We start from the raw sequence: 25,909 nt of genomic DNA, 5'->3' as shown, positions 1-25,909 counted from the left end.
CGGGGGGAACAGTGCACGCGGAAAAGGCAAAATAGACGAGCGAAGTCGGCCTGCTCACGTGCTCAGGGCGGGAAATCTGACCGTACGTCCGGCTGGAGACCTTGCCCTCCACCCAGCCATGGGTCGGAAGCGGCCCGGCTGCTCGCTGGCTAGCTCGGTATACCCCACTTTACACCAGGTCCCGGCCAAGTGCCGGGAGATCATCTGGGAGATCACACGCACGCCACCCTGCTTGTTCCTAGAACCCTAGCCTCGAGAATCAACGAGCGGCAACCTGGTCAAAGTCCCTTCTTTATTAAGGGTTGTCAAGCTATACACGGTCCCCACCCGACTCCGCTGTGGGCTGGGGCAGTGCAGGTCACCGCTCACCCGCAGCAGACCACAGCTGGGGGAGAAGGGGGCGGAGGGGAGGAGCTGGGTCCCAGCATGCAATGCGGCAGCCCAAAGCCTAGGGCCAAGCCGTCCTGTCGCCCCTCCATCCCTCTCTAGGGGACAGCGGGAGGCAGGCGAGAGCTGTCTCGCTGGGAGGTAGACAGCCAAGGGCACACTCCAGCCCTGTCCGTCCCATGTGCAGGTGGTGGGGGTACAATAAGCAGCAATGGGGGCCAGGAAGTCCTCAGTCTCCCAGGGGCCCATCCCAAAAGATGGAGAGGGCAGCAAAGAATTTCCATCTTGCTCCTGCAGTTTAGAAACTTTCCTTCTTAGTGTCAAAAGATAGCGTGAGGGGAACTGCGAACTAGGGCCTCCACGTCAACACCAAGCAAAAGCTGAATAGAAGAGGAGTAAGCGAACAAAAAGGGAGCAAGCGGCACACACATGCCAGAGATGTGCAGGAAGCGGGAGAGAGGTGAGCAGGCTGCAGCACTGGGAGAGAACTGGGGGTGAGGTAAGGGCCACAGCCTGAGCTGCTCATCTGTTCAGCGTGGGGGAGGGAGGCTGCAGAGGTTGAGGGTCCAGGCCCAACCTCCCCACTCCACAGTTGGCACAGGTTCTCCCTGCTTGGCAGCTTCTGCGGTGGGCAGTCCTCTGAAGACTTGCAGGGCAGGGTGCAAAGGTGGCAGTACTGGGGCTGGGCTGGGGACCAGTTTCTAGCACCACACTCTGAGCCAAGGGGGGTCCTGGGGATGAGGCTAGAGTCCTGTGTGCCCTGCTTCTTAGACCCCCAATTTCTCTCCTGGAGCTGTGATGAGCCCAGTGTTGGCACCTCCCTTGGCCAGGCACGGACACACAAACACCACACGCGTGGAGCCAGGCAACACTCAGAGGAGCCCTCCATGGCAGGCGGACAGGATGGCAGAGCCACAGTGGCCTCCATCCTGGGGCATAGGAACCCTCGTGAGCCTCGTCTATACCTGTGGAGAGAAAAGGGTTGATAGTGGAGACAGTCTTCAGCTATCTGCTTACCCAACAGAAGCCTGGAGATAAAGGAAAAAGGAAAGCTTGATTCTTGGGGAGGTAAGTGAAGGAAAAATCAAGCTCTGGGTTTCAGAGTGGGTAAGGGAAGAAAGGGGAGTGTATTTTGGAGGGGAGGGTGCACTATCTTTGCACAAGAGGCCTTCCTTCTTTCACATGAGAATCTTTGACCTCAGCCTGGAGGTTACTACTTCTGACAATTGTTCTTGGGTCCTGGAACACTTACCTTGTGCACCTGAGGGGGAAGCTCATCTTCTGAGCCCTCCTCGGGCACGGGCTCTGGATGCCTTGAGGCTGACTGCCCATCTTCAGCCCACCCTCCAAGGGGCAGCCGAGAGAAGTGAGAGGGAGGCCGGGGCACTGTGCCAGGATCTAGAGACACAAGTAAACATACTCTTAGAATGAACAAACAGGAACAAGGACAAGGGTTCTGGGGTTGCTCAGGGTGCGGGGTTAGTCTCCTTGGGCGTGGTCCCTCTGCCCTCTCTCCTCCCCTAGAGGCCCTGGGGAGAACCACCCTTCCCTGAAGGCTCTGTGTCCTCCTGTACCCCCACTGGATACCTGTGATGCCCCCGTAGCGCCTCTGGAAGCCCCCCTGCAGGGCGGTGGTCTCGGGTGCTCCAGGCCGGGGTGTAGCACAGGGATAGCTGGCAGAGCGGGGGATAGGTTGGGGGGCCCGGGCACCCTCTCCCCCCTCTTCAGGGGCGCTCTCCCCACTTTCATCACTCTCCCGGCGGTGCCATACATGCCGCTCAGGTTCAGCCTGGGCCTGCTGCTTGTGGAGCTGAGAAGTGGGAGGCTCATTAGTTGGGGACAGAAGGGTATTTGTCTGAAACAGGTGCCCCCTGTTTGCCTTGAGGCTGACCATGGAATTGGCCCACCATGGAATTGGCCAGTTCCCATTTATACCGCCTAACCTAGAATCACTGACCCAGAGCGCCTATTGGTTATTAGTAACATACATATGATGTTTTACAGGTTAGCTTCTCAGCGGGTCCCTGGAACAAGCCTGTGCATGGGTCATAATGGCGCTCATTTTACCGAGTCATTTGATTTGAGAACTGGCTACGGATCTAAGTGCCAGGCACTCTATAAGGTGCTGGGAATATAGCAGTAAACAAAACTGGCAAAAATCCCAGTCCTGACCCAGGGGCAGGGGTGGTGGGGGGAGACAATAAACAAATAAATAAGGAAAAAATATAATATATCAGATGGTGCTAAACGTTATAGACAAAAATAGTGCAGGAGAATTCAGAAGGGTGGGCAGGGAATGCTTTTACTCAGGGTGGCCAAAGACGGTCTCATGGAAAAGGTAAGAGCAGAGACCTGAATAAGGAGAAGGAGGGAGCCATACGGATTTCTCAAAGAGGTGGATTCTTGGTAGGGGAGACAAATCACAAGTGTGTAAAGGCCCTTGGATGAGAGTAAGTTGGCTAAAATGGACTGTAGGAGGATCCAGGTGGGAATGGAGACCGCAGAGCAGGTAAATGGCAGAGAAGGGATGGGACCCCATGTCTTGCTTCTCCACATCTGCAACCCTCTATTCTACTTTCAGCTGCCACCTCGGTTCTCTGGCCCTGCCCCTTCCTGCCCACTCACCTGGTGCATATAGAGGGCGTGCAGGCTCATCTCGGTGGATGCATATTCTGACAGCACGAGGCTCTGCAGCTGTCCTTCCCACACACTGCTCCCAGAGCTGGCTGTCCTGGCATCCACCCTGTCCTCCCAGCACAGACAGACAGCGCTCATCATTTCTGAGACCCACACAAACTGCTGGGGGCTTCTTCTGTGCCCTCCCACCTTAGCCCCCCTCTACTCACCCAGAGCCTGTCATGGTGCTGGGAGCCCGGCCCGTGGGCACCTGACCAGATTGCAGAGGGGAGAAAGAGCACAAGGCAGAGGCGACTTCAGCCCTGTGCCTGGAGCCCTGCAGGTCTCTGGGCAGTGGGGGGCCCCGGCAGGAGGAGCCGGCTACCACATTTGCAATAAGGCTCAGTGGCTATGAAAGAAAGGGGTGGGTAGAATTCTCAGGGCAGGAGGGAGGCCTCTGGGTCCCCCCCCACTGTTCTGCATGTCAGGACCCAATGGTACAGAGTGAACAGACAGAAGGAAATGGGCAGGGTAGGCCCTTCCACCCCATGCCCGGTCCTCAACTGCCAGCTCCTGGAGTCCACTCTGCCCATCATCTCCCAGTCCCCAGGAACACACCTCAGACTCAGACTGTAAGGACTGGATGGATGTAAAGAGGGCATTTTCAGGGAGCAGGCCCCCTTGGGCAAGGCCAGCAGCTGCTCCATCCCGCTGAACCTGCTCCTTGAGGAAGCCTAGGAAGGCCGTGCTCTCACGTGGTGGCTGCCAGCCAGGGTTGGTGATGGCAAAGTGCATGAGCGACAACTCTGTCTTCCCATCCTCGGCTTGCTGGTACACTGAGGCCTCCGTCTGCCCACCGGACAGCCACTGCAGAAGGGAGGCTGCCGTGAGCAGGACTGTCCTCTCACAGGAACCCTTTCTGTACCTCTCCTGCTGGGGGGAGGCCTTGCCCCTGGAGGACACAGACCGCAATGCACTGTTGTGTCTTGTCCAGGGGCCCCGGTACCCACCCCTGGAGTGGCCACATGGTGGGCTAGTTGCTTGGTTTGTGCCTTTCTCAAGCGAGCCTGGCCAAGGGTGCAAGCTTTGGGCTAAAATTCAGCCTAGGCTCCTGTTTACTATGCCGTGTGTACCTTGGTACAAGGCTGCCCGGAGGCACGGCAGCCTTTTTGTGACTTGCTGGCTCAAAAGGGGTGCCTTTTTGCAATCTGCCCAAAGATACTGTCTGTGCCAGCATCGCCTCTGGCCACCTGCCCCCTCTTCTCCCAGTACCTGGGGATGCCCATGCTGGCGAACATCCATCTGAGCAAAGGAGCAGGTATCTCCAACACCAACGACCTCCACGGTGAAATTGCGGAAGAAGTCTATAATCTCCAGGGCCCGTGGGCGCAGACAGAAGATGAGGATAAGGGGTGTGACAATGGGGCTCAGTAACTCCTCCAAGATGAACACCTAAAAGAGAGGGGACCAAGGTCACAAGAGAGCAGGAGGGACCCAGCCCTTAGCACCGAGCTGTCAGCCAGTCTCTAGCAGGCCCTAACTCCAACTCCACTCACTGCCTTGTACTGGAAGAGCTGGGCAAACTCGTCCCGGGTCTGCGAGCGGTGGGCATTACCCTGCCAGTGGTCAGGCATGTAGTGGATGTGAGCGAGGATCACGCGGAGCAGCTGCTCAGGGCAGAACACCATGTGCTGGTCCGGGATAAAGGACCTGGTGGGATCAGGGTCATGGTGAGATGTAAGCCTTTACCAGGAACGCTGATCTGCTTGCTCCCACCTGCTGCCCTGGCCCACCTGCACACGGTCACAGTGACCCCCAGGAGCGTGACGGTGGTGAGGACGTGTTCCACAGCCAACACATCTTCGTCGTAGATGGTGAGGGCAATCAGCACGGCCAGGATGGAGCCAGCGAAGAAGGCGCCATTCTTGGCCAGCAGTGTCAGCAGAGGTGACAGGAAGCAATTCATGTACTTGGAGGCGGGTTTGTAGCCGCGGCTGAGGCGGGACTGCAGCTCATGCTCCAGCTCGTTGAAGTGGCGGAGGTAGCAGCGGCCGTAGAGTGACCAGCAGCGTGCTCCCAGGGCCCCTGGCTCCCGCTTCAGCACCTCAGCGTAGCTGAAGAAGGCGTAGAGGATCTGCCAGATGAGGATGAGGGGGCACAGCAGGAAGTTGGCGATGCCAATCCACAGGATGCGGTTGCTGAGGCGCTGGGCCAGCTCTAGCCGTTGCCCCCCACGTTTGTACTCAGCCTTGAGGCTCCATTCATTGAGAAAGAGAGAGCCAGGTCCCCAGAAGAGGATCAGCTCGAAGTTGTACTTGAGGCCACGGGTGAAGAAGACGGCCTCCCCGAGGCCGGGCAGGCGGAAGCGTAGAGGCAGGAGGGACTTGTTCACCAGTGCCACCATGTAGTTCTGGAAACGGAGGATGCGGTGGTAGATGTCCAGCTCCGTCAGCTCGCGCTTGTGGATGCAGATCTGGTGCTCTTTCTGCGTCTGCACAATCCGGGCCTGCACTTCCTGCCACGTGCAGTACGGAAGGGCAGACTGGGGGGTGGGGAAGAGACAAGGTATGGAAGGTGGGCTTGTGCTTCGGCCCCTTGCCCCGCATTAGCTGTGAGGCTCGGGGGTCCTGTCTTTAGCTGAGGGGAGCCTTTAAGCAGATGCTCCCTGACCCACCAACAACAATGAGGATGCCTGACGCCCAGGAATACACCCCGCCCTTCCCAGGCTGCAGAAGATGTCTCGGGCTGTGGTGCTAACTGCCCAATTCCTCAGTCTCACCATGGGGATACGCAGAGCATGCAGGTAGAAGGAGTGGATTTCCCAGTAGCAGCAAATGTTATAGATGAACTTGATAAGCCGGTGGATCCAGAAGACAGCAGCGATGACAAGGATGGTGATAAGGGAGCCATTTTCCTGAATCCTGGTGGGGAAAAAGGAGGGCAGGAGGGGTGGCCTTGAGGAATCTTGCAGACATACTGCTATCCTGCAGGATTCAGCTTGAGTCTGTGCTCTAGGGAATGGGTAACTGCCTCACCCTCCACTCCATTTCCCTAACTGCTAGCAGAACTACAGGCTCTGGTGCCCTCTGACCTGCAGCCCTTACCTGGCACTACAGACTTGGGCAGGCAAAAAGGCGTCTGGCAGAGTGACCTTGACGGGCTCGGTAGGGTGAAGACTGTGGTTCACCAGCTTGTTGGCAAATAGGATGTCGTAGTCCACACAGCTGACCAGGAAGGTGGTGAAGGCAACCACAAAGAGGAACTGCCTGGGGAAATGGGAAAAGGGACACAGTCCGAGAGCCCGAGAGGCACCAGTAAAATAAGATGGGAAAAGAGAAGAGTCAAGATTGGGGAGCAGCCTCTGGGAAATGGAGGGGCTGGAGAACTCCCAGTGGGCTCTCACTAATGCTCAGCCCCAGGGGACCTTCAGGTCCAAACCAGCTATTTTTGCTCTTAGCCTCAGGTGCCACAGCATTAGCCTCCTTTCCTCTCCTCAGAGTAAGCTCTGCCACCACTTACTGGACTCTGTCAAAGGTCTCGTGATTGTGGTCTCTGGTCCCCAGGCCCTGATTTCCTTTTGAGATAGGAGTTAGAAGCCCTTTGGGGATTTGAACTCTTTTCTTACTGAGGGAGGGTTCCCCAACCCCTTCCCCTTTGGCAAGGCCATATGGCTCCTTCCTCTTAGAAGGCGCTCTGCCCAGCAGCAGGCCTGAGATGTAACCAAGGCAGAACAGAGATTTTTCTTGAGGAAGTAGCTGGCATCTCTGAGACCTCCTGACTGAACCATGCCCATTCCACTGGAGCTCTGATGAAATGACCAAGTCTGAGTTCTCTTTGTGGAAGAGATAGGACTTGGAAAGCTTTCCTTTTAAGGGAGAGATAAAAGGTGGGGCTGTAAATTTTCGTGCCACACCCAGTCCCTGAACTAGTGAGCCTAGGACTCCACTGCGTTGGCAGGTAGGGCCAGGCGGGAGCTCAAGGAGAGGAGAGACAGAGACGTATTCCTTCAACACATCATTCATCCCTTATACTTACATGAGCTCAAAGATCTCCCCGATGAGCATACAAGTAAAGCCATTCTTCTGGTGTAGATTGTAAACGTGTGATTGTTAAGAAAAAGTGGTCGGTAGAGACAGCAGGTAAGAGCACAGACTTTGGTGTCACACCCCTGAGCTTAAGTCCTGGCTTTATGACTTTCTGGCTAGGTGACTTTGGCCAAGTTACTTAACTTCTCTCAGCTGTTGTCTGCAGTGGTATATTGGGAATAATAGCACCTGCCTCACAGGATTATTAGGTCTGAAATAATGCATGTAAAGTATTTAACACAGAGCTGACACAGAATGAGTCAAAACACAGTAGTTATTATGGTTATTAGCATGCCATCAAAAAGGAGGATCACCCTTAAAAAGCTTCTTTATAAATTAACACCACAAAGTACAAAGCACATAGCTCTTGGTATATGTGAAGTATCATTATTTATAACGATCATTATTTTCCCAGCCACTTTCAGCCTCAAGAAGAGTTCCACCCCCCTTCCAGGGAGAGTCAAACCCACCCCAACTTCCCATCAGGGGCCTGGCTTAGAGAGGGACTAAAGGTCCCAGATCTCCAACACAGAGACACGAAGGATATTCGAGAGAAGAAGAGGTCAAGGTTTTCGATGTGGTGCCAAGGTGCTGTGGGCACAGGAGCAGAGATGTCAAGGCCCTGAAGAAACGTAAGCCCCTTTCTCCCTCAGTGTTCCCCCAACTCCCCCCATGTCCCAGCTCTGGCTGTCATGTCCGAGAACTCACACTTGCTCCCCTCAGGGACGTGCACCAACAGGTCCTCCTCCCCCGGGGGCGAATCGCTGTAGGAGGCCTCTAGGCGCTGGTATTCAGTGTCAAACTGCGCCATCACCACCGCCCCCTGTCCACCGTGTCCACCTGCCAGTGACGAGGAAGAAGAGACCCAGGTTCAGACCCCAGTACAACTCGTCTGCTGCCCTGCCTCCTAGGCCCGAAGGAGTGAGCAGGAACCTTGGGCTTGGTCTTCACTACCAGTCTTCTTGGCTCAAAGGCAGAGGAGGAGGAATAACCCAAGGAAAGCAGCAAGCTCAGGGTTTGGGAGGTCTTCCCTGACCAGTGAGGTCAGTCATTCCCAGAGCCTTAACTGAGTGTCTACTGAGGCCTTGCTGGCCTGAAGCCAGACTCTCCCCTTTGGGGGTGGAGGGGCTTTCAACTTATATTCAGTGGAGAAAAGGGGCCCTCCCCTCCCCTCCTGGAGAAACCCTGGTCTCACAAGTGACTAGCAGTTGGAAGCACTGTGTAAACCAAAGTTTGAGATAAGCACATGGTCCTACCAGCTCCATGGACAGTGTCTGCTCCACTTCAGCCCTCGATGCCCTGGCTCTGCAGCTGCCGGAAGAGAAGGTGTCAGGCCCCAGAGAGTGGGGAGTGGGGACAGAAAGAAACCCCCACTCCCACCCCCCCCACCCTCCCCACTAAGAGGGGCCAAGCATGGGGCAGCGGGGCTGCAGTGGGGAAGAGGCACCCTTCCAGCCTAGGGCTATGCCCACTTCCTCTGGTTGTCTATACAGGGCCACTCAGCCAACTCTGGGATCCAAAGAAGTGGCTTATTGAACCTGTGAAGACTGAGTCAGTAGAGGCCTGAGGTTGGCGGCCCCTCTGGACTGTTTCTTTATTACCCAACCTCAGCCTCAGAAATTAGACAGGCCTCTCAAGGTCCATAAAACCCCAAACCCAAAACCCAAGAAGAGAGTCTTTTCTCAAGGGGACCTTTCTCATCAACCCCTTCCCCTGCTTCCCTAGCACCAAAGGCCCAGCAGGCAGGCATATCTCCTGGATGGGAAATCACGACTGGGTCAGTGTAGACCCAGATCCTGGGTGAACTGTGGGTTCCCTAGGTCCCCGGAGCCAGGGGTCTAGGTGGCACTCACCCAGTCACTGTAGACCCTGGGACTGTGGAGCACGGCCCAGCCTGGCCCGGTGGGATTCCCTGGTGGGTGAGAGCCCTGGGTCCAAAGGAGCTGACCAAGCCCTCAGGGAACTCACCCGTCACCGGGACAGTGTGGACCCAGGGCCCAGGGAGACCCAGCGTGGGCTCAGAGGTTCCTGCGGATGTTGGAGGAACCCAGCCAGCCCGACAGCCGATACCCCAGGGGGGCTTGGTTGCCTCCCGACACCCAGCCGCCACGACCCGAGCCCAGGGCGCCCCCGGGTAGCCGGCCCTAGGCCGAGGGCTCGGCTCCCAACAGCGGACAACCTCGCGCGCGCCCCCGCGCACCCCCGCCCGCGCGCCCCCGCTATCAAAACATTCCGGCGGCGCGCCTCCGCCCCGCCCGCGGCGCCCCTTCCCCCGTTACCCGCTGCGAGCTCACTTAGGGCTCCGCCGACACCTGGGATTTCAGTAACCGGTCTCGCGTCTCCCCTCAAGAACGGTGACCCGGGTGATTCCAGGGCTTCCGTCGGCTCCGCTGGGCTCGGCCAGACCCGAGCGCTAGGCCCGGCGTCTGCCACTCACTGTCACCCGCAGCCAGCCTGACCAATGAGCATGGGGGGTTGAGACACGACGGCCAATTATCGGCTTCGGGGGCGGGACTAAGGGCTCGAGGCGGGTCTTGGACAGTCGGAGGACCAATAGCTCGCGCTACGTGGGGCGGGGCTCAGGTGCCGGCGCAGTCGTTTTGTCCTCTTCGCTACTCCGTAGTGACGAGATTGTTGTGTTGCCGAAATCCTGGCTTCGAACAGTGGACGTACGTGCCGCTCGGTTCCCGGGGACGTTTGATGCAGCTTCCGAGGGCGGGGGCGAGTCCACGCGGTATAGTCATTGCTGGAGCTCATCGCGGTCGGCTAGGAAACTTCAGTAATTTTAACTCTATGGGCCTCAGTTAGGAAGGTGGATGCGCCCCCATTTCACTCTTGTGTGGCCCGAGACTGGACTTGGGAGAAAGCGGGCTGGGGTCACGGATTAACCCCAGAACTGACTCCTGGTACCAGGGTGAGGGCCAGGGTGTCTTGCGGCGTGGGGGAGACCAAGTCACGCATGCGGGAGTCGCGGCAGTAGGATCTCGCTTTGGGGAGCTCTGTTTCCTACCCCCTTTCCGGTCCAGGAGCTGCTTCTCAGTAATTTCTGTTCAGCCATGTCACCGGCTCCAGCTGCAGCCCAGGCTCCTGCGTCGGTCTCCCTGTTTGACCTCAGCGTGGATGCTCCGGTCCTTCAGGGCCTCCGCCTAGTGAGCCACGCTCCCGGGGAGGCTCTGGCCCAGGCTCTGCAGACTTCCTGTCCAGGTACCCGGGAAGGCGTGGTGTGCACCCATGAGGAACGTGACAGGGCTCTTTGGAGCGTATTGCTCTTCTAGGGAACACATTCTTGTTGGTATTCCACAGCTGAGGAGCCCTTATTGACATCTTTTTCCGTTTAATAAAATTTATCTTAAATTCACTCAATCTCTGGGTTGTTTCCAGCACAGGCCCCTGAATTGTCTTAACAGATCTCTTGCCATTGCTTATGTCTCATCACGTTACACCACTGCCTGCAGAAATACTTGAAAATTCCTAGATATATTTTCAAAATTCCTAGATATAAGTCTAAATTTAACTGGATTCCAATCAAATCATTCCTTCTTGCTAAATATAAGACTTTTTATTGGTTTTGTACAACTTTGGTTTGTTTCCAGCTGTTTTTCTTATACTTTTTAAAACCAAACTGCACACTGTCATTGGAAATGTAAGCTAAAAAACTGGTATTTCAGAAGTGGTTTTTGCACAGTTAAAAATAATTTTAACCTTACCAAAAATTATTTTCTACAGGATTCCTCTAAACAATCCTTTTGGTTAATTTAAATACAATGTTTGATTTATATTCATTTTACATACATCTTTTCAGAAGCATATTTATTGTACCAAGTGATTGCTGCGCCATTTTCTTCGCAATTACTAGGTTATAAATTCCTTGAAGGCAAGGACATGCCATCTCGTTCTGTTGTATCCTCCTCTGCTTTGTGTGTAATTCTGGTACTGTGGATTTGGGCTCCCTTTCTTATTTATTTGTTTGTTTGTTTATTCATTCATTCATTCATTTAGTGAGGAAGATCAGCCCTCAGCTAACATCCATGCCAATCCTCCTCTTTTTGCTGAGGAAGACCGGCCCTGAGCTAACATCTATTGCCAATCCTCCTCCTTTTTTTTTTCCCTTTTTCTCCCCAAAGCCCCAGTAGATAGTTGTATGTCATACTTGCACATCCTTCTAGTTGATGTATGTGGGATGCCGCCTCAGCATGGCTGGACAAGCAGTGCATCGGTGTGTGCCCGGGATCCTAACCCGGGCCGCCAGTAGCAGAGCGCGCGCACTTAACCGCTAAGCCATGGGGCCGGCCCCTGGGCTCCCTTTCTACCTCTAATTACCCTCCCCTTATTTAGGTTCAGGGGAGAGAGCAAGCCCACAAAGAAAATCACTCCAGGGTCCTCCAGATATTTCAGAGAAGTTACTTTGTTCAACCTGTGACCAGACCTTCCAGAACCACCAGGAACAGGTAAAGGGCCAGGTGCAGAGCTAAATGGTAGAAGCAAAAGTATAATGGTGGGTGAAGAGAGGCAGACATTTGTCTTTAATTAATAGAGGTCCATGTTTTGACTATGGCAGTTGGTGTTACCTGGTCACACTTCCTGGAGTTCTGTTACTGGTCTTGGGTATCATAAAACGCCAGGCTGGGCATATTTCCACATTCTGCCTCCCTCTCCTCCTGCTAGAGGGAACATTATAAGCTTGATTGGCATCGGTTTAACCTAAAGCAGCGTCTCAAGGACAAGCCTTTCCTGTCTGCCGTGGACTTTGAAAAGCAGAGCTCCACAGGTGAGGTCTGGTGGGAGAGCCGTGTGGGGGTAGGACATGGGGTGGAGGAAGGCCCTAGTGGAGGAGCTTGAGGAGAGGTCAGAGATAGGGCACCAAACTCGTGTATCTCATGTTGTTCTCAGGAGATCTTTCCAGCATCTCAGGATCAGAAGACTCAGACTCAGACAATGAGGAGGACTTGCAGATACTGGATGAGGAGAGGCCTGACTTGGAGAAGCCTAACAGACCCCGAGGCTTCCACCCACATCGGGTTCTTTTCCAAAATGCGCAGGGCCAGTTTCTTTATGCCTATCGCTGTGTCCTAGGTCCTCGCCAGGCAAGTGTCAGCACAGGTTGTGCAGTGAACTCCAGCCTTTTATACAGTCATTCTAGATTTCCCCATAGCCTAGTCCATTTTTCACTTCTTCCCTTCCTTCCTGTTGGGTGTGGGTATCACACTTGACAGCATAGTTTTGGATTGAACTGGCCTGAATCCTGGAATGATCAAGTGTAATGGAATCAAGTTTGGAAACAGACCAATCTAGGTTTGAATTGTGATTATATCACTTGATCTTGATGAGCCTTGGGGTGGTTGTATTAAATGAAGGAATGCGTGTGAAGCTGTTAGCAGTGGCACTTGGTTTCTTGCTCTCAGTGGATGCAACAGATAGGATGTTTGTGCTGCTCCTCTGTCGTCCAGGTGCCCCCAGAAGAACCAGAACTGCTGCTACAGAACCTGCAAAGTGGAGGTCCCAGATCCTGCGTGGTGCTCATGGCTGCAGCTGGGCACTTTGCTGGTGCCGTTTTCCAAGGGTGAGAGGGTGCTGCATGGGGTGAGGATGGAATGGATCCTGTTAGCCTGGGAGTACCAGCTGGTTTCCAGTACTGAGTCTGTGCTGTCTACAGAAGAGAAGTGGTGACACACAAAACCTTTCACCGCTACACAGTGCGGGCCAAGCGGGGCACAGCCCAGGGGCTTCGGGATGCCCGGGGTGGGGCTTCTCGCTCTGCTGGAGCCAACCTGAGGCGCTACAATGAAGCCACACTGTATAAGGTGAGTTGGGTGTCCCACATCTGGTGGTACTCTAATCCATACTTTTTTCTTTCTCAACTCATTAAATGTTACAGTAGGGAGGTTGACTCCTGTATCCTTCCAGCCTTCATTATTTCTGGGGAGACAAAGGCAGAATAGGGATGGATCCTCAGCAGTCTTAGTCCTCTCATTCTTCCTCTCTCTGTGTCATCTTCTACCTCTTCATATGATTTGTGGGCCATTTTTTGGTTGGAGATTTAACAGCAAGTGAAGCCATGCAGGGCTGAGTTACTGTCTTCTCCAGGATGTTCGTGACCTGCTGGCAGGGCCAGACTGGGCTAAGGCACTGGGGGAGGCTGGGACAATACTGCTGCGTGCCCCTCGCTCTGGCCGGTCCTTGTTCTTCGGAGGCCACGGGGCACCCCTGGAACGGGGGGATCCCCGACTTTGGGATATCCCCCTCGCTACCCGCAGACCCACCTTCCAAGAGCTACAGCGTGTGCTCCATAAGCTGACCACCCTGCATATTTATGGTAAGCCTTTTATCCAGATCCCTAGACTCCCTAGACCTTCCAGCCCAAACTTCAAACTTCAGGTTCTCATTTGTGCATCCAGATAATTTTCTAGGACTGCAGCCTGATGGCATCTTCACTGAGAGAAATCTGGGCTGGCTTCTCCTCAGCTAAACTTGAGAAACATCTTTTGTTTTATGGCAGGAGAAGACCCCCGGGAGACAGTCAGGTTGGACTTAGCTCAGACACACTGGAAGACAATGAGAGAGAGGAAGAAGGCTGTTGAGGAAGAAAGAAGGGTCCCCAGCGATGAAAATGAGGCAGCTGGGCAGAACGAGGACGCTCCCAAACAGGGTTTGAGCACCATCTGGGAATTGCCATATTTCTATCTGGGTCTGTCCTGGAAATGCAAGAGGCAAATCCCCTACTCTCATAACTGACCCACTTCCCTATTTATAGATGAGCCCTTACACACACACAGGTCTGTTAATAATATGGGGCATATGGTAGCAATTACTGAGACACGTTCAGTGACCTTTCCAAATCTCCTATTATCTCTTGTTCGTTGACGTATTCCCAGCACGTAGAAAAGTCTTAGCATGTAGTAGATGCTTGGATATGTGTTGGGCGAATCTCACATAATTTACCTGTCTTATTGGATGCTCTGCTTTTGGGCTAAGGGCTGCTTCCCTGGCTGCATACTCTTGGCTTGCACGGCTGTCACTGCCCCCAGGCTTTCCTCTGCTATGCACCATCCCGAGGCTGCTCACGGGGAATGCCCAGAGACTCCTGTCCCTGTAGAGCTCCTTCTGGGCCTGGGCTGCGAGCCCCATTTCTGCATGTGATACCAATGGCTTCAGCCCTTGATGTGCTCCTTTATCTCAGGTGACAGAATACAAACAATATTATTTCAAGATGCTGGATTATCTCTTTATGTACATTCTTATACATCTGGGGCAGCCCACACCCTTCCACCCTCTGCTTATTCTTTAGATGGATCTAACACGTCAATTTTTTCCCTAGCTTCAGAGTCAGAGGAAGAGGACAGCTTCCAGGTACAGTTGGAGCTAGTTGAGTTGACACTTGGGACCCTGGATCTTCGTGAGTTTGAGGTATTGCCCAAGCAGAGGAGGAGAAAAAGGAACAAGAGGGAGAAAAGCCGAGACCTGGAGGCTGGGGCACATATGACTCTTCTCCAGCAAGCTCAAGAAGATGAGGCCTTCTCACAGTCGGCCCAGGCACCTGCAGCCCCTTTGGGGCCTGCCCTGGATGAGGCCAAGGCCCCTGGTCAGCCAGAGCTCTGGGATGTGCTTCTAGCTGCTTGCCGAGCTGGAGACGTTGGGATGCTGAAGCTCCAGCTAGCAGCCAGCCCCGTAGACCCTGGAGTTCTGTCTCTGCTCAGCGCCCCCTTGGGCTCCAGTGGCTTCACCCTCCTGCACGCAGCAGCTGCAGCTGGGAGAGGCTCAGTGGTTCGCCTGCTGCTGGAGGCAGGTGCCGACCCCACTGTGCTGTAAGTAGGGGTCCACCTGCTGGTCCCTTTTCAGGTAGGGAGGGTGATCTGGAGGCTAACGTTGGCACTGGCTACTCGACAGTATGCCCCTTGGTCTGGGTGGGTGATGTTGGGAGATGCAGGAGGCAAGCTGAACCCATTTTTTTGGGTTTTCGCACCCAGGGACTCCCGGGCCCGGCCACCGTATACAGTTGCAGCTGACAGATCAACACGCAATGAGTTCCGAAGGTTCATGGAGAAGAATCCAGATGCTTATGATTACAACAAGGCTCAGGTCAGCTGGAAAAGGAAGAAGCAGAGTGGGAAGGCACCATAGATCCTGGCTAGATCTTTCCTCCTTTCTTACAGTTTTACCAAGCATAGTTTGCATAGGCCTTACCTCATACTTTCCCGGGAATCCTCCAGGTGCCAGGGCCACTGACACCAGACATGGAGGCGCGGCAGGCTCTGCGGAAAAGGGCGCAGAAGGCAGCCCGGCGGCAGCGGGAAGAACAGCAGCGGAGGCAGCGGGAGCAGGAGACGCGGGAGCAAGAAGAGCAGCGGCGCTTTGCCGCCCTCAGCGACCGCGAGAAGGTGAGGCTGCAGCTTCTCTCTCCACGGCGAAACTTCCTTAGAGGTCCGGTCCCTTCCTAGTGTGCAGCCGTCACTTCTTAGGGATGCTCTCCACCACTGGGGCCTTGACCTGAACGCAGCTCCTGTTCCCCTCAGAGAGCTCTGGCTGCAGAGCGCCGCCTCGCTGCCCAGTCGGGAGCCCCTGCCCCTCAGCTCCCCGACCCTGCCGTCGTCAATGTTCGGTACGTGGAGGGGGCAGGTGGGAGCGGGCAAACTGTGATGCTGTGGGGACCATTTGGGGTGAGTGGAATGAGTGTCTGCACAGGACTCTGAAAGGCTGTTGAGGGGATTTGAGATGTTCTGCAAACCTTTGGAGGCAAAACAAATGGCAGGAGGAGGGATGGGGAGAGCTGCATTGGGAAGTTTCTGGGGTACCAGTCCAGCCATTTTCTTCCTCTCGTTCAGACGCTGCTGGAGTTGTGGGACATCCCTCCAAGGCCTCATTCCTTTTCACTACCTCGACTTCTCTTTCTGCTCCACACGCTGCCTCCAGCATCACCGCCGTCAGGCTGGGAAGCCCTCTTCCTGATCTCTTACAGCTCCGATTGGGGCCAGCTCTAGGCCCTGCGAGGGCACCTTCACACTAGCCCTAGGTTTCTTCCTTCCCTCGAAACCGGAGAGTATTTGGAAGATTAGGGTGAGGGGCATTCGGGAACCAGGGCAAAGACAGGGCCACAGAGGTGTGTGGAGGTGGGACCATCTCTGGAACTTTAATCACAATAAAGTTTGGCATGGAAACTGCCCTTGAACTTACATTCAGGCCTGTGGCCTGTGGTTCCATGTGGTCACTGTGGCCAGCACCAAGGCATCCTGCCCCCTCCATGTCCCAGGTCCAAGGGTTACCTTTCTTTCAGTGCCCACTTAACTCCATTGGCTCAGGGGTACTTTGTACATCAGCTGTGAGGGAATAGATGTATGTCCTATGCAAGGTGCTGTTGAGGATGGGCCTATCCAGGAACTGGATTTGGGGCTGGGGAGGCGCATTTTCTAGCTCCAGCAACGTGATTTTGTTGAGGGCTCCCCTAGGGTACAGCAGGGGTCTTGGCACATAAAGGGTCTGTTGTGGCCCCCGCTTTGTCCAGTAGCGGCCTAAGTTAAACCCATTGATCCAGACTTGGCCCTGGGAAGGAGGGAAGAGAGAGGAAAATAAAGGGTCAGCTCTTAAGGGGGGAGAATCATCCCCTTTGGGGTTTCTAATGAGGAATAATTTCTGCTCCCCGCCTTCCATGATTTTCCTCTCTTCCCACCCCACTCCCCACCCCAACCAGCATCGTGAGCAATACCTTGGTCCATCCAGGTAGGTAGAGAAATGTGTCCCCACTTGAGCCTAAAATTGGAAACGTTGTGGAGTAGAAGGTGGGGCCAGAGGGATTTTGAGGACGTGACTTTTTCAGCAGCTGGAGCGGAAACCACCACTTTACAAGCTTATCAACTTTCAGAGGGAACATCAGCCACTCGGTAAGGACTGTTTGCCCCAGAACTGGTGGCTCTAAGAGGCCCTGTGGAGAAGGCAAAGGCGCATTCATCACTCACTAAGCTCTGAGGCCCGACTGTCCCTAACGAAGTCCTGGGATGCAGCTAGTGGCCATGTCCAGATACCGGAAGCCACTGCTTTGCTGCCTAACTCCTAAGGACATGGCTCTTGTTTATCTGCCATTTGACTCCTATCTTTCCAAGGGAGTTTGGTCAGTAAGAGTATGAGGGCGAGGGGGCGCGCAGAACTAGCTTACCTTGAAGTCACTGCTGTTAGACCCGAAACTGAGCCTCCCCATGCTCTCCAGCAAGACGTCCAGTTTGGCCCCCACTTGCCCCATCACAAATAATTTGTGTTTCATGTTTCGTTCCAAAACACCATGAAACACCTGTGGATGAGAGTCTCTATGAGAGGAAGGGCCCAGCGTCTAGCTCGTGGCCACCACACAGGAAGCCACGTTAGGACGCTTATTTGGAGGGCAAAGAGAGTGCAGCCCTTCTGTCAGTTACCCATCCATTCTGGAACCTTATCCTTAGTTGAACCTTTTCTCATCCCAGCTTATCCCTGGACACCCTGCAAATGTGAGCAGGCAATGGGAAAAGGTAGATATGGGGACTTAAGGCTTAAGGGTGCCGGGGAGGAGAGGAAACTGGGACTCACCCCATCCACCATCACGTAGGCACGGTCATGGACTCCGTTGTTTGGCACCCAGAATCGTGTTGGCTTAGAAACAGTATAGCTCAGGAAGGTCCGGTACAACATAAAGCCATGGTCCTGGGTAGGGAAGAAGGAGTACTTAAGATGGACTGAGAGAGAAGAAAGGGTGGGCAAAATGCTGAGCTGAGGGAACCTGTGGCTACAGCTGTTGAGGAAGGTTGCCATACCCACCAAATGTGAGATTATGCCTTACCTGCTTGACAGCCTCAAAGGTCATTGGCAAGATTGAATGGATGGGCCCTTGAGGGCACAGGAAGTTTAGGAAATCCAGCAAATCCCCATCCTATTAGAATAAGGGGGAAGTATCAGAACTGAGGGCAGGACAGACTGGGCTATTTAGAGAATCAAGGAGTAGAATGGGAGAAAAAATGGGGAGGAGCTTACCAGGTGCAATGTCAAAGGTCCGAGCATCATCTTGGGGCTGGGGGGAGGTAAAGGTCCCAAGGGAATTTCCTGGAACTGAGCCCAAATTCTCTCAGGAGTCATAAGAAAACCACACAAACAACCCCTATGCCAAGACCCTAGCACAGAGTTCTTAACCTGGGGTCCAGGGAACGGCTTCAGGGGTCATGAAGATCCAGTAATTTTGTACATATTTGTGTATCTCCCCAGAGAGTCCCATTTGGGTGGGTGGGAAATGCTTCCATGTGATGCTCAGAGAGCTCTGTGGCCCCGACAACAATCCCTTTACGAACAATTTGGGCACTCCCTTCCCCCAAATTAATAAAAGCCTTTGGCGCTTAATGAAGTGGTAGGGCACCTTGCTGATGACATCTCGAAGAGCAAAAAGCTTAGGTGTGGGGTCCCCTGCTTCAGATATGGGTGCATCATAGTCATAGCTGGTAGTAATTGGAAGAAAGCGTCCCTTCTCATCAGCACCTGCGGTCAAACCCATTTAATTAATTCAATATATCTTTCAGATGATAGACACTAAGCAAAGAAATTCATGCAGAGAATTCTGACATCAGAGGGGGCGGTGGTGGCCATATCCAGCTTCTAGACATCCTAATGCCCCCAGCCATCAAATTCTGATTCCTTGCTACCTCCCTGCTTCTGCCCCAGGGGGCATCTGGACTCACCATTCCAGTATCCAAAGTTGGTACCTCCGTGGAACATGTACCTGAAGTGGGGGAGGGTGGGGGGAAAGGTACAAGCTGACCCACTGAATCTTAACTTTTCCCAACACCCAGTTACAGATTCATGTTGGCCCCAGTGTCTCCAGTTACATGTTCACACTGGCTCCCAGCTTCAGCATTTTCTCTAGTCCTTTGGTTACAGATGGAATGGACCGTGTGGAGTGGTTCTGGCCCCAGTAATCCAGCCAGCCTGTGTAGTACTCGGAGTTCACCTAGCGTGTGAAGTGAAAGGAGCCGTGAGTGAGATGAGAGCTGAGCTGGACCCAATCCCAACCCTGACTCTTGCTTTGATTGCCCTCCCTTCTGGCTCCTCACCAGTGGTCCATGGGGTTCATACTTCCGAAGCCGGGCAAAGATTTTGGTCATGTTGTCAGCTGCAGAAAGGAGGCAAAGGTGAAAGATAAACATCATAGAAGAGGGGCCCGTTCCCCAACTCCACTCCTCACCCTTGCTCAGGAGACCTGGGCCGAAGTCTACAGTGGTATAGAGTCCCTGGAGGGAGCCACACTTGAGTCCTTCAGGCCCATCTGTGGTGAACAGCAAGATCTTGTCTCCTAGCAGCGCACGGAAGAGCCCAGCCAGGTGCCTCATGTAGCTGAAGTCACAGGCCCTGTAGCTACCATATTCATTCTCCACCTGCCAGGGGAAGGGACAGGTGGAGCTCAGCTATGAGGTGGAGAAGGTTCAGGACCCCTGGCACCTCCTTCCCCTTGCCCAGTCAACTTGCCACTTGTACCTGAATGCTAATGATGTTGCCCCCATTGTGGTAGAGCCATGGATATATCTTGGGCAGCAAGACCTTGAACCAGGAGTCCACTGCGGCAAGGAAGTCTAAAGGAAGGAGCAGTGCTCTGCTTGTTAGGACACCCCCATCTCTGCAGCCCCCACCCCCGGCATCAGTGCTGGCAACTTCGGTGCTGCCTGAACTCAGGGCTGCAGTTTGCATCCACTTGTCCACAACTAAATCTGGGGAGCAGTTACTCTTGTCAGAAGAAACTCTCAACCCTAACACTTGTATGTTTGCATGGCAATGAAATTTGAACATAGGGAACCTTAAAGTTGTATTTCTCGTAAGGTTATTTTTTAAATGGAAGAAAAATGTTAAATACATCGTATGGAGCTATTATTATATAATCAGTGTATACTTGAGATTGCTCTGAAGTAGCACGGGAATTCACAGAAATGTAGACTGTCTGACCTGTACCCTGACAGTCTAGGGATTGAAGTCATCAATTGAAAGATCATTACAGTAGGCATCATGCCTTAAACTCTCAACTCCTATTTGTGGATTCATCCTCAGGGTCTTCCTGCATGTTATCACCTCTGCCTGACACTTTCTCCCCACCCTCTTTACCTAGCCAACTCCAACTCAGGCTCCAGGTCCTAACTTACATCTCACTTCCTCAAGAAAAGCTTTGATGTCCCACATTAGGGTAGACCCCCTTGTTATACACTCTCGCATCATCTCATACTTCTCTTTGAAGCACTTAACCAATTACAATGAAGCATTTATTTCCGTAGTTCTTTACCGTTGGTCTCCCCCACTAGTGAGCAGGAACCTTGTCTCTCAGCTTCATTGCCTGCATCCCTATCATTGAAGACAATGCCTAGCAGAAAGCAGACTCTCCAAGGTGGGTTCAGTGAAGGATATTTTCGTATTCTTAAAACATTTTAATTCTTTTACATTTTGTGTTCTGTATAAAGGAGGCCTAGGTTTTATTGCCTCCTTTGATCCAAGCAGACATTAAATCTCATTCAACAAATATTTATGGTTGCTGACTGCACCAAGCACTGTTCTAGGTATTAGGGATATAGAATAGAACAAAACAGACAAAAATCTCTGCTGTCGTGGAATTTCCAGTGAGGGAGGCAGATGATAAGTAAATAGGTAAAATATATAGTGCATTAATGCCAAGGACAAGAGATAAAGCAGAGAAAGAGGATAAAAAATGGTGGGGTGGGAGCTTAAATGTTTGTTAGAGGGCAGCCCAGGGAAGGCCTCCCTGAGAACGAGATTGTGCAGGAGGACAGAGGGAGCACACGTGCAAAGGCCTCAAAGCAGGAACGTGTCTGGTGGGTTTGAAGAGCAGCAATGAGGCCGCTGGACAATGAGGAGAAGGGCAGATGTCAGGGAGGTGCCTGTCCAATTGGTAGGACCTAGTAGACCATTTTAAGGAATCCATGGGTCATATTCTGCATGAGAACCTATTGGAGAGGTTTAAGCAGAGAAATGACATGATCCAAGATAATTAAACATGTTAACAGGATCCCCCTGGCTGCTGTATTGAGAATAGACTACATGGGGGAGGGGCAAAGAAGGGCAACCAGTTGGGAAGCTATTAAAATAGTCCAGCTGAGAGGTGGTTTGGACCAGGGTGGTGGCAGTGGGGGTGATGAAAAGTAGTTGAATTCGATATATTTGGAGGATAAAGCTGGCAGGATTTTCTGATGGATTGAATGTGGGGTGTGAGAGAAAAACAGGCCTCAAACATACCATAGTGTTTAGCCCGATCAGTTGGGAAACAGAGTTGCTGTTAACCGAGATGGGGAGATTGTAGGAACTGCTGGTTTGGGAAGCAATACGGGAGTTGAGTTGCATCATTATGCCTTTTAGATCTCCAAATGCAGAAGCCAAGTAGACAGTTGGATATACATTTCTGGAGGCCAAGGGAGGGTCCTGACTGGAGATACACATTTCAGAGTTATTACCTATTAGATGGAATTTAAAGCCAGGCGAAAGGATGAGATCATCTACGGAGTGAACATAGTTAGAAAGGAAAAGCACCCAAGGACTAAGCCCTAAAACAAGCCAGCATTTAGCGGAAAGGAAAATAAAGAAGAATGACTAAGAGACTGAGAAGAAGTGGTCAAAAAGATTAGGGGGGAGGGGCAGGGACCAGATAGTGTGGTATCATGGAAGCCAAGAGAAGAGTGTATTTCAAAGGACAGAGTGATAGACTGTGCCGAATGCTGCTGATTGGTCAAGGAGGATGAGGCCTAAGAAATCACCATGGATTTAGCAACGAAGAGGTCACTGGTTTTCTTGAGAAAAACAGAGATTACATGTTTGGTGTTCCAGCCATACTTTATCATTTTAAACGTATTTCATAGTCAACTGAGTTTAGGAAATGCCGTAAGGGACATAAAGCTCTCCAGCACCCTAAGAAGTGGAACAGTACCTAGAGAGTTCCCCAGCAGATATAAGACATTTACCAGAATGATCTTTTTAAAAGGTATAAATCAGATAAAGTTATTCCCTTGCTGTAATGACTTACTATTTGCACCTGAAATGAAATCCAAATTCCTTGAAATATTGGGCATCTCAGAGCTTAATCTTGAGTTCTCATCGTTTGTTTCTCTATGCTCTTTCCCCAGGTGATGTCTCAGTCCCCATGGGTGTAAATGCCATATTTAGACTGACGACTCCCAGATTTCTCTCTCTAGCTCAGACCCCCCCCCCGCCCCGAGGCTCCACACTCACACATCCTATTGCTTGCAATATCCTCACCTGAGTGTGATATGATAAAAATTTAACATGACCATAAGTATTGTTTTTACCCCCAAGAGTTGCTCCTTTGCCACTCCTAGTCTTCTCTATCTTCCCTGTATCAGTAAATGGCACCACCACCTTGACTGGCCAGAAACTTGATTCCTCTCTTTCCGGCCCCTACCCACACTATCCCCGCCCCTCCTCTTCCCATCAAACTCTATCAACAGTCCTGGTGATTTTTATCTCCAACCTGTATCTCAACTCTGCCCTCTTCTTTCCATTTCCATCACCATCACCTTAGTCCAGGAGCCATCATCTCTCTCCTCAACCACAGTCATAGTCTCCCAATTAGTTTCTCCACCTCCACCCTTGCTCCCCTCAATCCATTCTCCATATCCAGGCTAAAGTAATTTGAAAACAAACCAGGTATGTCTGGTTATACTCTTTGAATGGCTTTCTACTGTGCTTAGAATAAAATGCGAACCCCTCACAATGGCCTACAAGGTCCTGCATTAATAGTTACTATCTATCACCAATTTCATGTCACACTGCTCTCTCCCTTACTCGCTATGCTCCAGCCATGCTGGCCTCAACCATGCCATATTCTTTCCCAGAGAAGAATATTCTCGGGGTCTTACAATATACCATTCCCTCTACCTGCTCGTTCTCTCCTCACTCTTCATATGACCAGAGCTTTCCCTTCCCTAGAGTCAAGTGAAATGTCATCTTCTCAGAAAAGCCTTTTCTGACCTCCCCACCTACAAGAGGCCCACTGTGTTATTCACGATCTCAACTCCTTGTCTGTTTTCTTGTGTGGTATCTCTACAGCTTGCAATAATCTTAGAGGTCTTTGGTTTTTTTAAGAATCTGCTTCTTTCACTATAAGTTGCATTGCACAGCGACTGGGTCTGTCTGGTCCCCCTGATTCTAGCATCCTGCTGGGCATGAAGGAAACACTCAATAAATATTTGAATGAATGATCTCCAATCGGGGGACACTCTCTTCTGTTTTGGGCACCCAAATGACTCATTTTGTTATTGTTTACTTTTTCCTGTGGTAAATCTTTTGTCTCAACTCACCTGGATCTGAGGTTCTCAGATGAATTTTAGGTTTTCGAAGCAACCAGGCTGGGAGACCCCCCTGAGACAAACACGAAGACAACAAAGAAACATGTAGGTTTTGCTGAGAGTGGAGTAGGGAGATAAGAAGAGAGTAAGTTGAAGTGGCCCGAGAGTGTGGGCACATGGGTATAGTAGGAACTGCACATGGGTGGCTGTGGTTCTATCCCTTCTCCAACTAACTCACCATCTCCCACTCTGCACAGATGTAAGGTCCTGGTCTCAGTATGACCAACAGGTTCGCTATAGCTGCCTCATTTAGAAATGCAATGAGGTCTCGGCTGCCATGAAAGTTATAGACCCCAGGCTCTGGTTCATGGTAGTTCCAGGGCACATAACTGAGAAAGGAAGAGGTTAACAGGGCCCAAGGAGGGTAGGGGACTGCCGGGGAGGCCTAAGGGCTCAGGCCTTGCAGGGAATCTCCAGGAAGTTGTTGGAAGGAGGTCCTGGCCCGCCCTTTCCCACCCTTGGCCTGGAAGCTCTGAGCTCTAATCCCTCCTCATACCCAGCCAGTCTTCCTGTCCAGAGCCCCGTAACGGGGTGGTAGGAAGAGTAAATCCCACCCCTCCCTGGCTTGCACGAGCACTTCTTACAACTGCACGGTGTTGAGGCCACTCATTCGCATCTTGAAAAGCCGGTCTGCCCAAAGCACCCTCGGTACCCGAAAGTAGTGGAGGCTGCCAGACACGTAGCGGAACGGGACCCCGTCCAGGAGAAATCTGTCATGATCCCGATCCACTACGAACGACCGAGTGTCTGCCTGCAAGGGGACAGACCGTGCTCAGCAGAGGTCTGGAGTGGGCAGTCAGCGTCTCCCAAGAGCAGATGAGATGGAACTAGCCCTGCCCGTTGTTTTGTTATTTTCACTTTCTTTCTCTCCTCCGCCAGATCCGATCCCACCTCACTGCACCCAGCCGGCCGGTTCAACCCTCTCTTCTTACCTGGGGCAGCAGCAGCGTCAGGAGCGGCAGCAGCAGGGAGGGAAGGCAGCGGGGCTTCTTGGGAGCCATGGCGCTTAGCGGGGTCCTAGAGTCAGAGACAGCGGACCGACCATCACGTGGTGGATTCCTGGGAGGGAACCTCAGAGAGCAAGGGGGCGGAGACCACCTCAAATTGCCAGGCAATTAGCCTGGACTTTGTCTCCAGCCTGCAGCCACCCGCTACTCTACTGTGTGTAAAATCCTTTACATTTGAACCAGCTTCCTCAGCATCACCTGGGAGCTTGTTAGAAATGCAGAGTCCTACCTCTGACCTATAGAATCAGAATTTGTATTTTAACAAGATTCCCGGGCGATCCTAAGCAGTGCTCTACTAGACTGAGCTCCCTGAGGATGGGAAGTGCCTTTTGCCCATTTTGAATCCCCAGCTTCTAGCACAGGGCCAGGCACATAGCAGGTTAAATCTAGATGAATGTCAGAACCGGGGGCTAAAACAGGTTCCGAACCAAGGGAAACTGTAGGAAGATCTTCCCAGTGATGTGGGGGGCGGGGGGGGGGCGGGTTACAAAACGGATCTTTTTCCTAGAGAGCCCTGTTTCAGCAAAAGAGACCATCCAGACCAGTCCATCTTCTTTGTAAGAGCACCCCTTTCCAATTGATCGCTGCCTGCCTGGGCAAGAGATGTCAAAAACAGCTGCCTGGTGCCAAGGCTTGGGAATTTATGAATTCCACTCCTGCCTTCACAGTCCCAAACCTAGGATGTGAGAACCAGGGTAATAATAATAATTATTATTATTTCTGTTTATTGACATTTACTGAGGGCTGTGTGTCAGATATTGTGCTAAGCACTTTACATCTCATTTAATCTTCAGACAACTGGATGAGATAGATAATTATCATTCCCATTTTACAGATGAGGAAATCGAGGAACGAGAACATTAAGTAGCCTGTCCAAGGTCACACAACTATTTTAGTAGAGCTGGGATCTGAACTAGGCAGTCTGGCCTCACTGTTCATGCACTTAACTTTAGGTGCTATTATACCTATTTTACAGTTAGGGAAAGAGAGACTCCGAAAGGTTATGTAACTTGTCTGAGGTCACACAGCTTGAGACCTCAGACCTATTAAGACCGGATTTAGACCCTAGTCTGGTTCAAGAGCCTGAGCTCTTAAGCCCAGAGACGAGGTAGTGGGATACAGGCCAGAGCCTCCCAGGTTGTACTGATCAGAGCTCCAGGGGTCCAGGCAGCCAGTACTCCCCCCCTCCTTGCGTCCCTCTCCGGGCTGAACTGTAGTCACCCACCCAGCGCGCCGGAGGTATGAGGCCTCCTACCTCCGGCATTGGGAGATGGAGGTCCTGGGGGCCTCGGGCCGAGCCCGGCTTTGCTCCCCTTTGCCGTAGGTGCCTGCGTCTTGACCCCTACTGAAGGCCAGGCGTGGAACCCTCTGCGGGTCCTGGGACCGGTCCTCCCCAGGCCTAGCCCGCCCCCGGCCTCCCAGCTCCACGCCCCCACATCCTCCGGACGCCCGGCGG

At 52.6% G+C, this 25,909-nt stretch overlaps 3 protein-coding genes across 12 annotated transcripts; 1 reads left to right on the top strand and 2 right to left on the bottom strand.

Annotated features, from left to right (window-relative positions):
- Window positions 1-275: 275 nt before the first annotated feature.
- On the bottom strand, window positions 276-9,894 carry ATG9A (autophagy related 9A). Of its 4 annotated transcripts, XM_087424786.1 has the most exons (17): window positions 9,383-9,894; window positions 8,942-9,000; window positions 8,345-8,399; window positions 7,797-7,928; window positions 7,636-7,679; window positions 7,039-7,103; window positions 6,108-6,269; window positions 5,783-5,924; window positions 4,797-5,545; window positions 4,560-4,713; window positions 4,276-4,455; window positions 3,622-3,870; window positions 3,234-3,412; window positions 3,013-3,130; window positions 1,975-2,197; window positions 1,640-1,785; window positions 276-1,352 (listed from the first exon to the last, which is right to left on the bottom strand). In XM_087424786.1, the coding sequence occupies exons 4-17, from the start codon at window positions 7,897-7,899 to the stop codon at window positions 1,347-1,349; spliced, it is 2,520 nt and encodes an 839-aa protein (XP_087280912.1). In that variant the 5' UTR covers window positions 7,900-7,928; window positions 8,345-8,399; window positions 8,942-9,000; window positions 9,383-9,894; the 3' UTR covers window positions 276-1,346. The 4 variants fall into 4 exon arrangements, with proteins under 4 accessions (XP_087280912.1, XP_087280913.1, XP_014640800.1 ...); XM_087424787.1 differs by lacking the exon at window positions 8,942-9,000 and having other exon boundaries at window positions 9,368-9,894; XM_014785314.2 differs by lacking the exon at window positions 8,942-9,000.
- An 11-nt stretch (window positions 9,895-9,905) lies between these two features.
- On the top strand, window positions 9,906-16,255 carry ANKZF1 (ankyrin repeat and zinc finger peptidyl tRNA hydrolase 1). 3 transcript variants are annotated; one of them, XM_087424789.1, is made up of 13 exons: window positions 9,906-10,292; window positions 11,424-11,536; window positions 11,754-11,856; window positions 11,979-12,196; window positions 12,536-12,648; window positions 12,742-12,889; window positions 13,173-13,401; window positions 13,585-13,734; window positions 14,404-14,890; window positions 15,053-15,164; window positions 15,296-15,463; window positions 15,599-15,684; window positions 15,908-16,255. In XM_087424789.1, the coding sequence occupies exons 1-13, from the start codon at window positions 10,145-10,147 to the stop codon at window positions 16,029-16,031; spliced, it is 2,199 nt and encodes a 732-aa protein (XP_087280915.1). In that variant the 5' UTR covers window positions 9,906-10,144; the 3' UTR covers window positions 16,032-16,255. The 3 variants fall into 3 exon arrangements, with proteins under 3 accessions (XP_087280915.1, XP_004427640.1, XP_087280914.1); XM_004427583.3 differs by having other exon boundaries at window positions 9,907-10,292; window positions 11,979-12,172; XM_087424788.1 differs by lacking the exon at window positions 12,742-12,889 and having other exon boundaries at window positions 9,907-10,292; window positions 11,979-12,172; window positions 13,343-13,401.
- On the bottom strand, window positions 13,584-25,852 carry GLB1L (galactosidase beta 1 like). Of its 5 annotated transcripts, none has more exons than XM_087424791.1 (18): window positions 25,709-25,852; window positions 24,379-24,463; window positions 24,031-24,197; window positions 23,625-23,775; window positions 23,399-23,459; window positions 19,566-19,660; window positions 19,276-19,465; window positions 19,145-19,203; window positions 18,920-19,041; window positions 18,773-18,813; window positions 18,454-18,572; window positions 18,078-18,152; window positions 17,887-17,976; window positions 17,637-17,750; window positions 17,233-17,364; window positions 16,786-17,001; window positions 15,270-16,622; window positions 13,584-15,169 (listed from the first exon to the last, which is right to left on the bottom strand). In XM_087424791.1, exons 2-17 carry the CDS (start codon window positions 24,445-24,447, stop codon window positions 16,353-16,355), a joined length of 1,971 nt encoding a protein of 656 aa, XP_087280917.1. In that variant the 5' UTR covers window positions 24,448-24,463; window positions 25,709-25,852; the 3' UTR covers window positions 13,584-15,169; window positions 15,270-16,352. The 5 variants fall into 5 exon arrangements, with proteins under 5 accessions (XP_087280917.1, XP_087280919.1, XP_087280916.1 ...); XM_087424793.1 differs by having other exon boundaries at window positions 19,291-19,465; XM_087424790.1 differs by having other exon boundaries at window positions 19,145-19,465.
- Window positions 25,853-25,909: the final 57 nt, after the last annotated feature.

The sequence above is a fragment of the Ceratotherium simum genome, chromosome 37 (assembly GCF_057802395.1).
Source record: "Ceratotherium simum simum isolate JZ-2026a chromosome 37, ASM5780239v1, whole genome shotgun sequence".
In the NCBI taxonomy this organism is placed as follows: Eukaryota; Metazoa; Chordata; class Mammalia; order Perissodactyla; family Rhinocerotidae; genus Ceratotherium; species Ceratotherium simum.
This window is presented reverse-complemented; position numbering and strand designations above follow the sequence as displayed.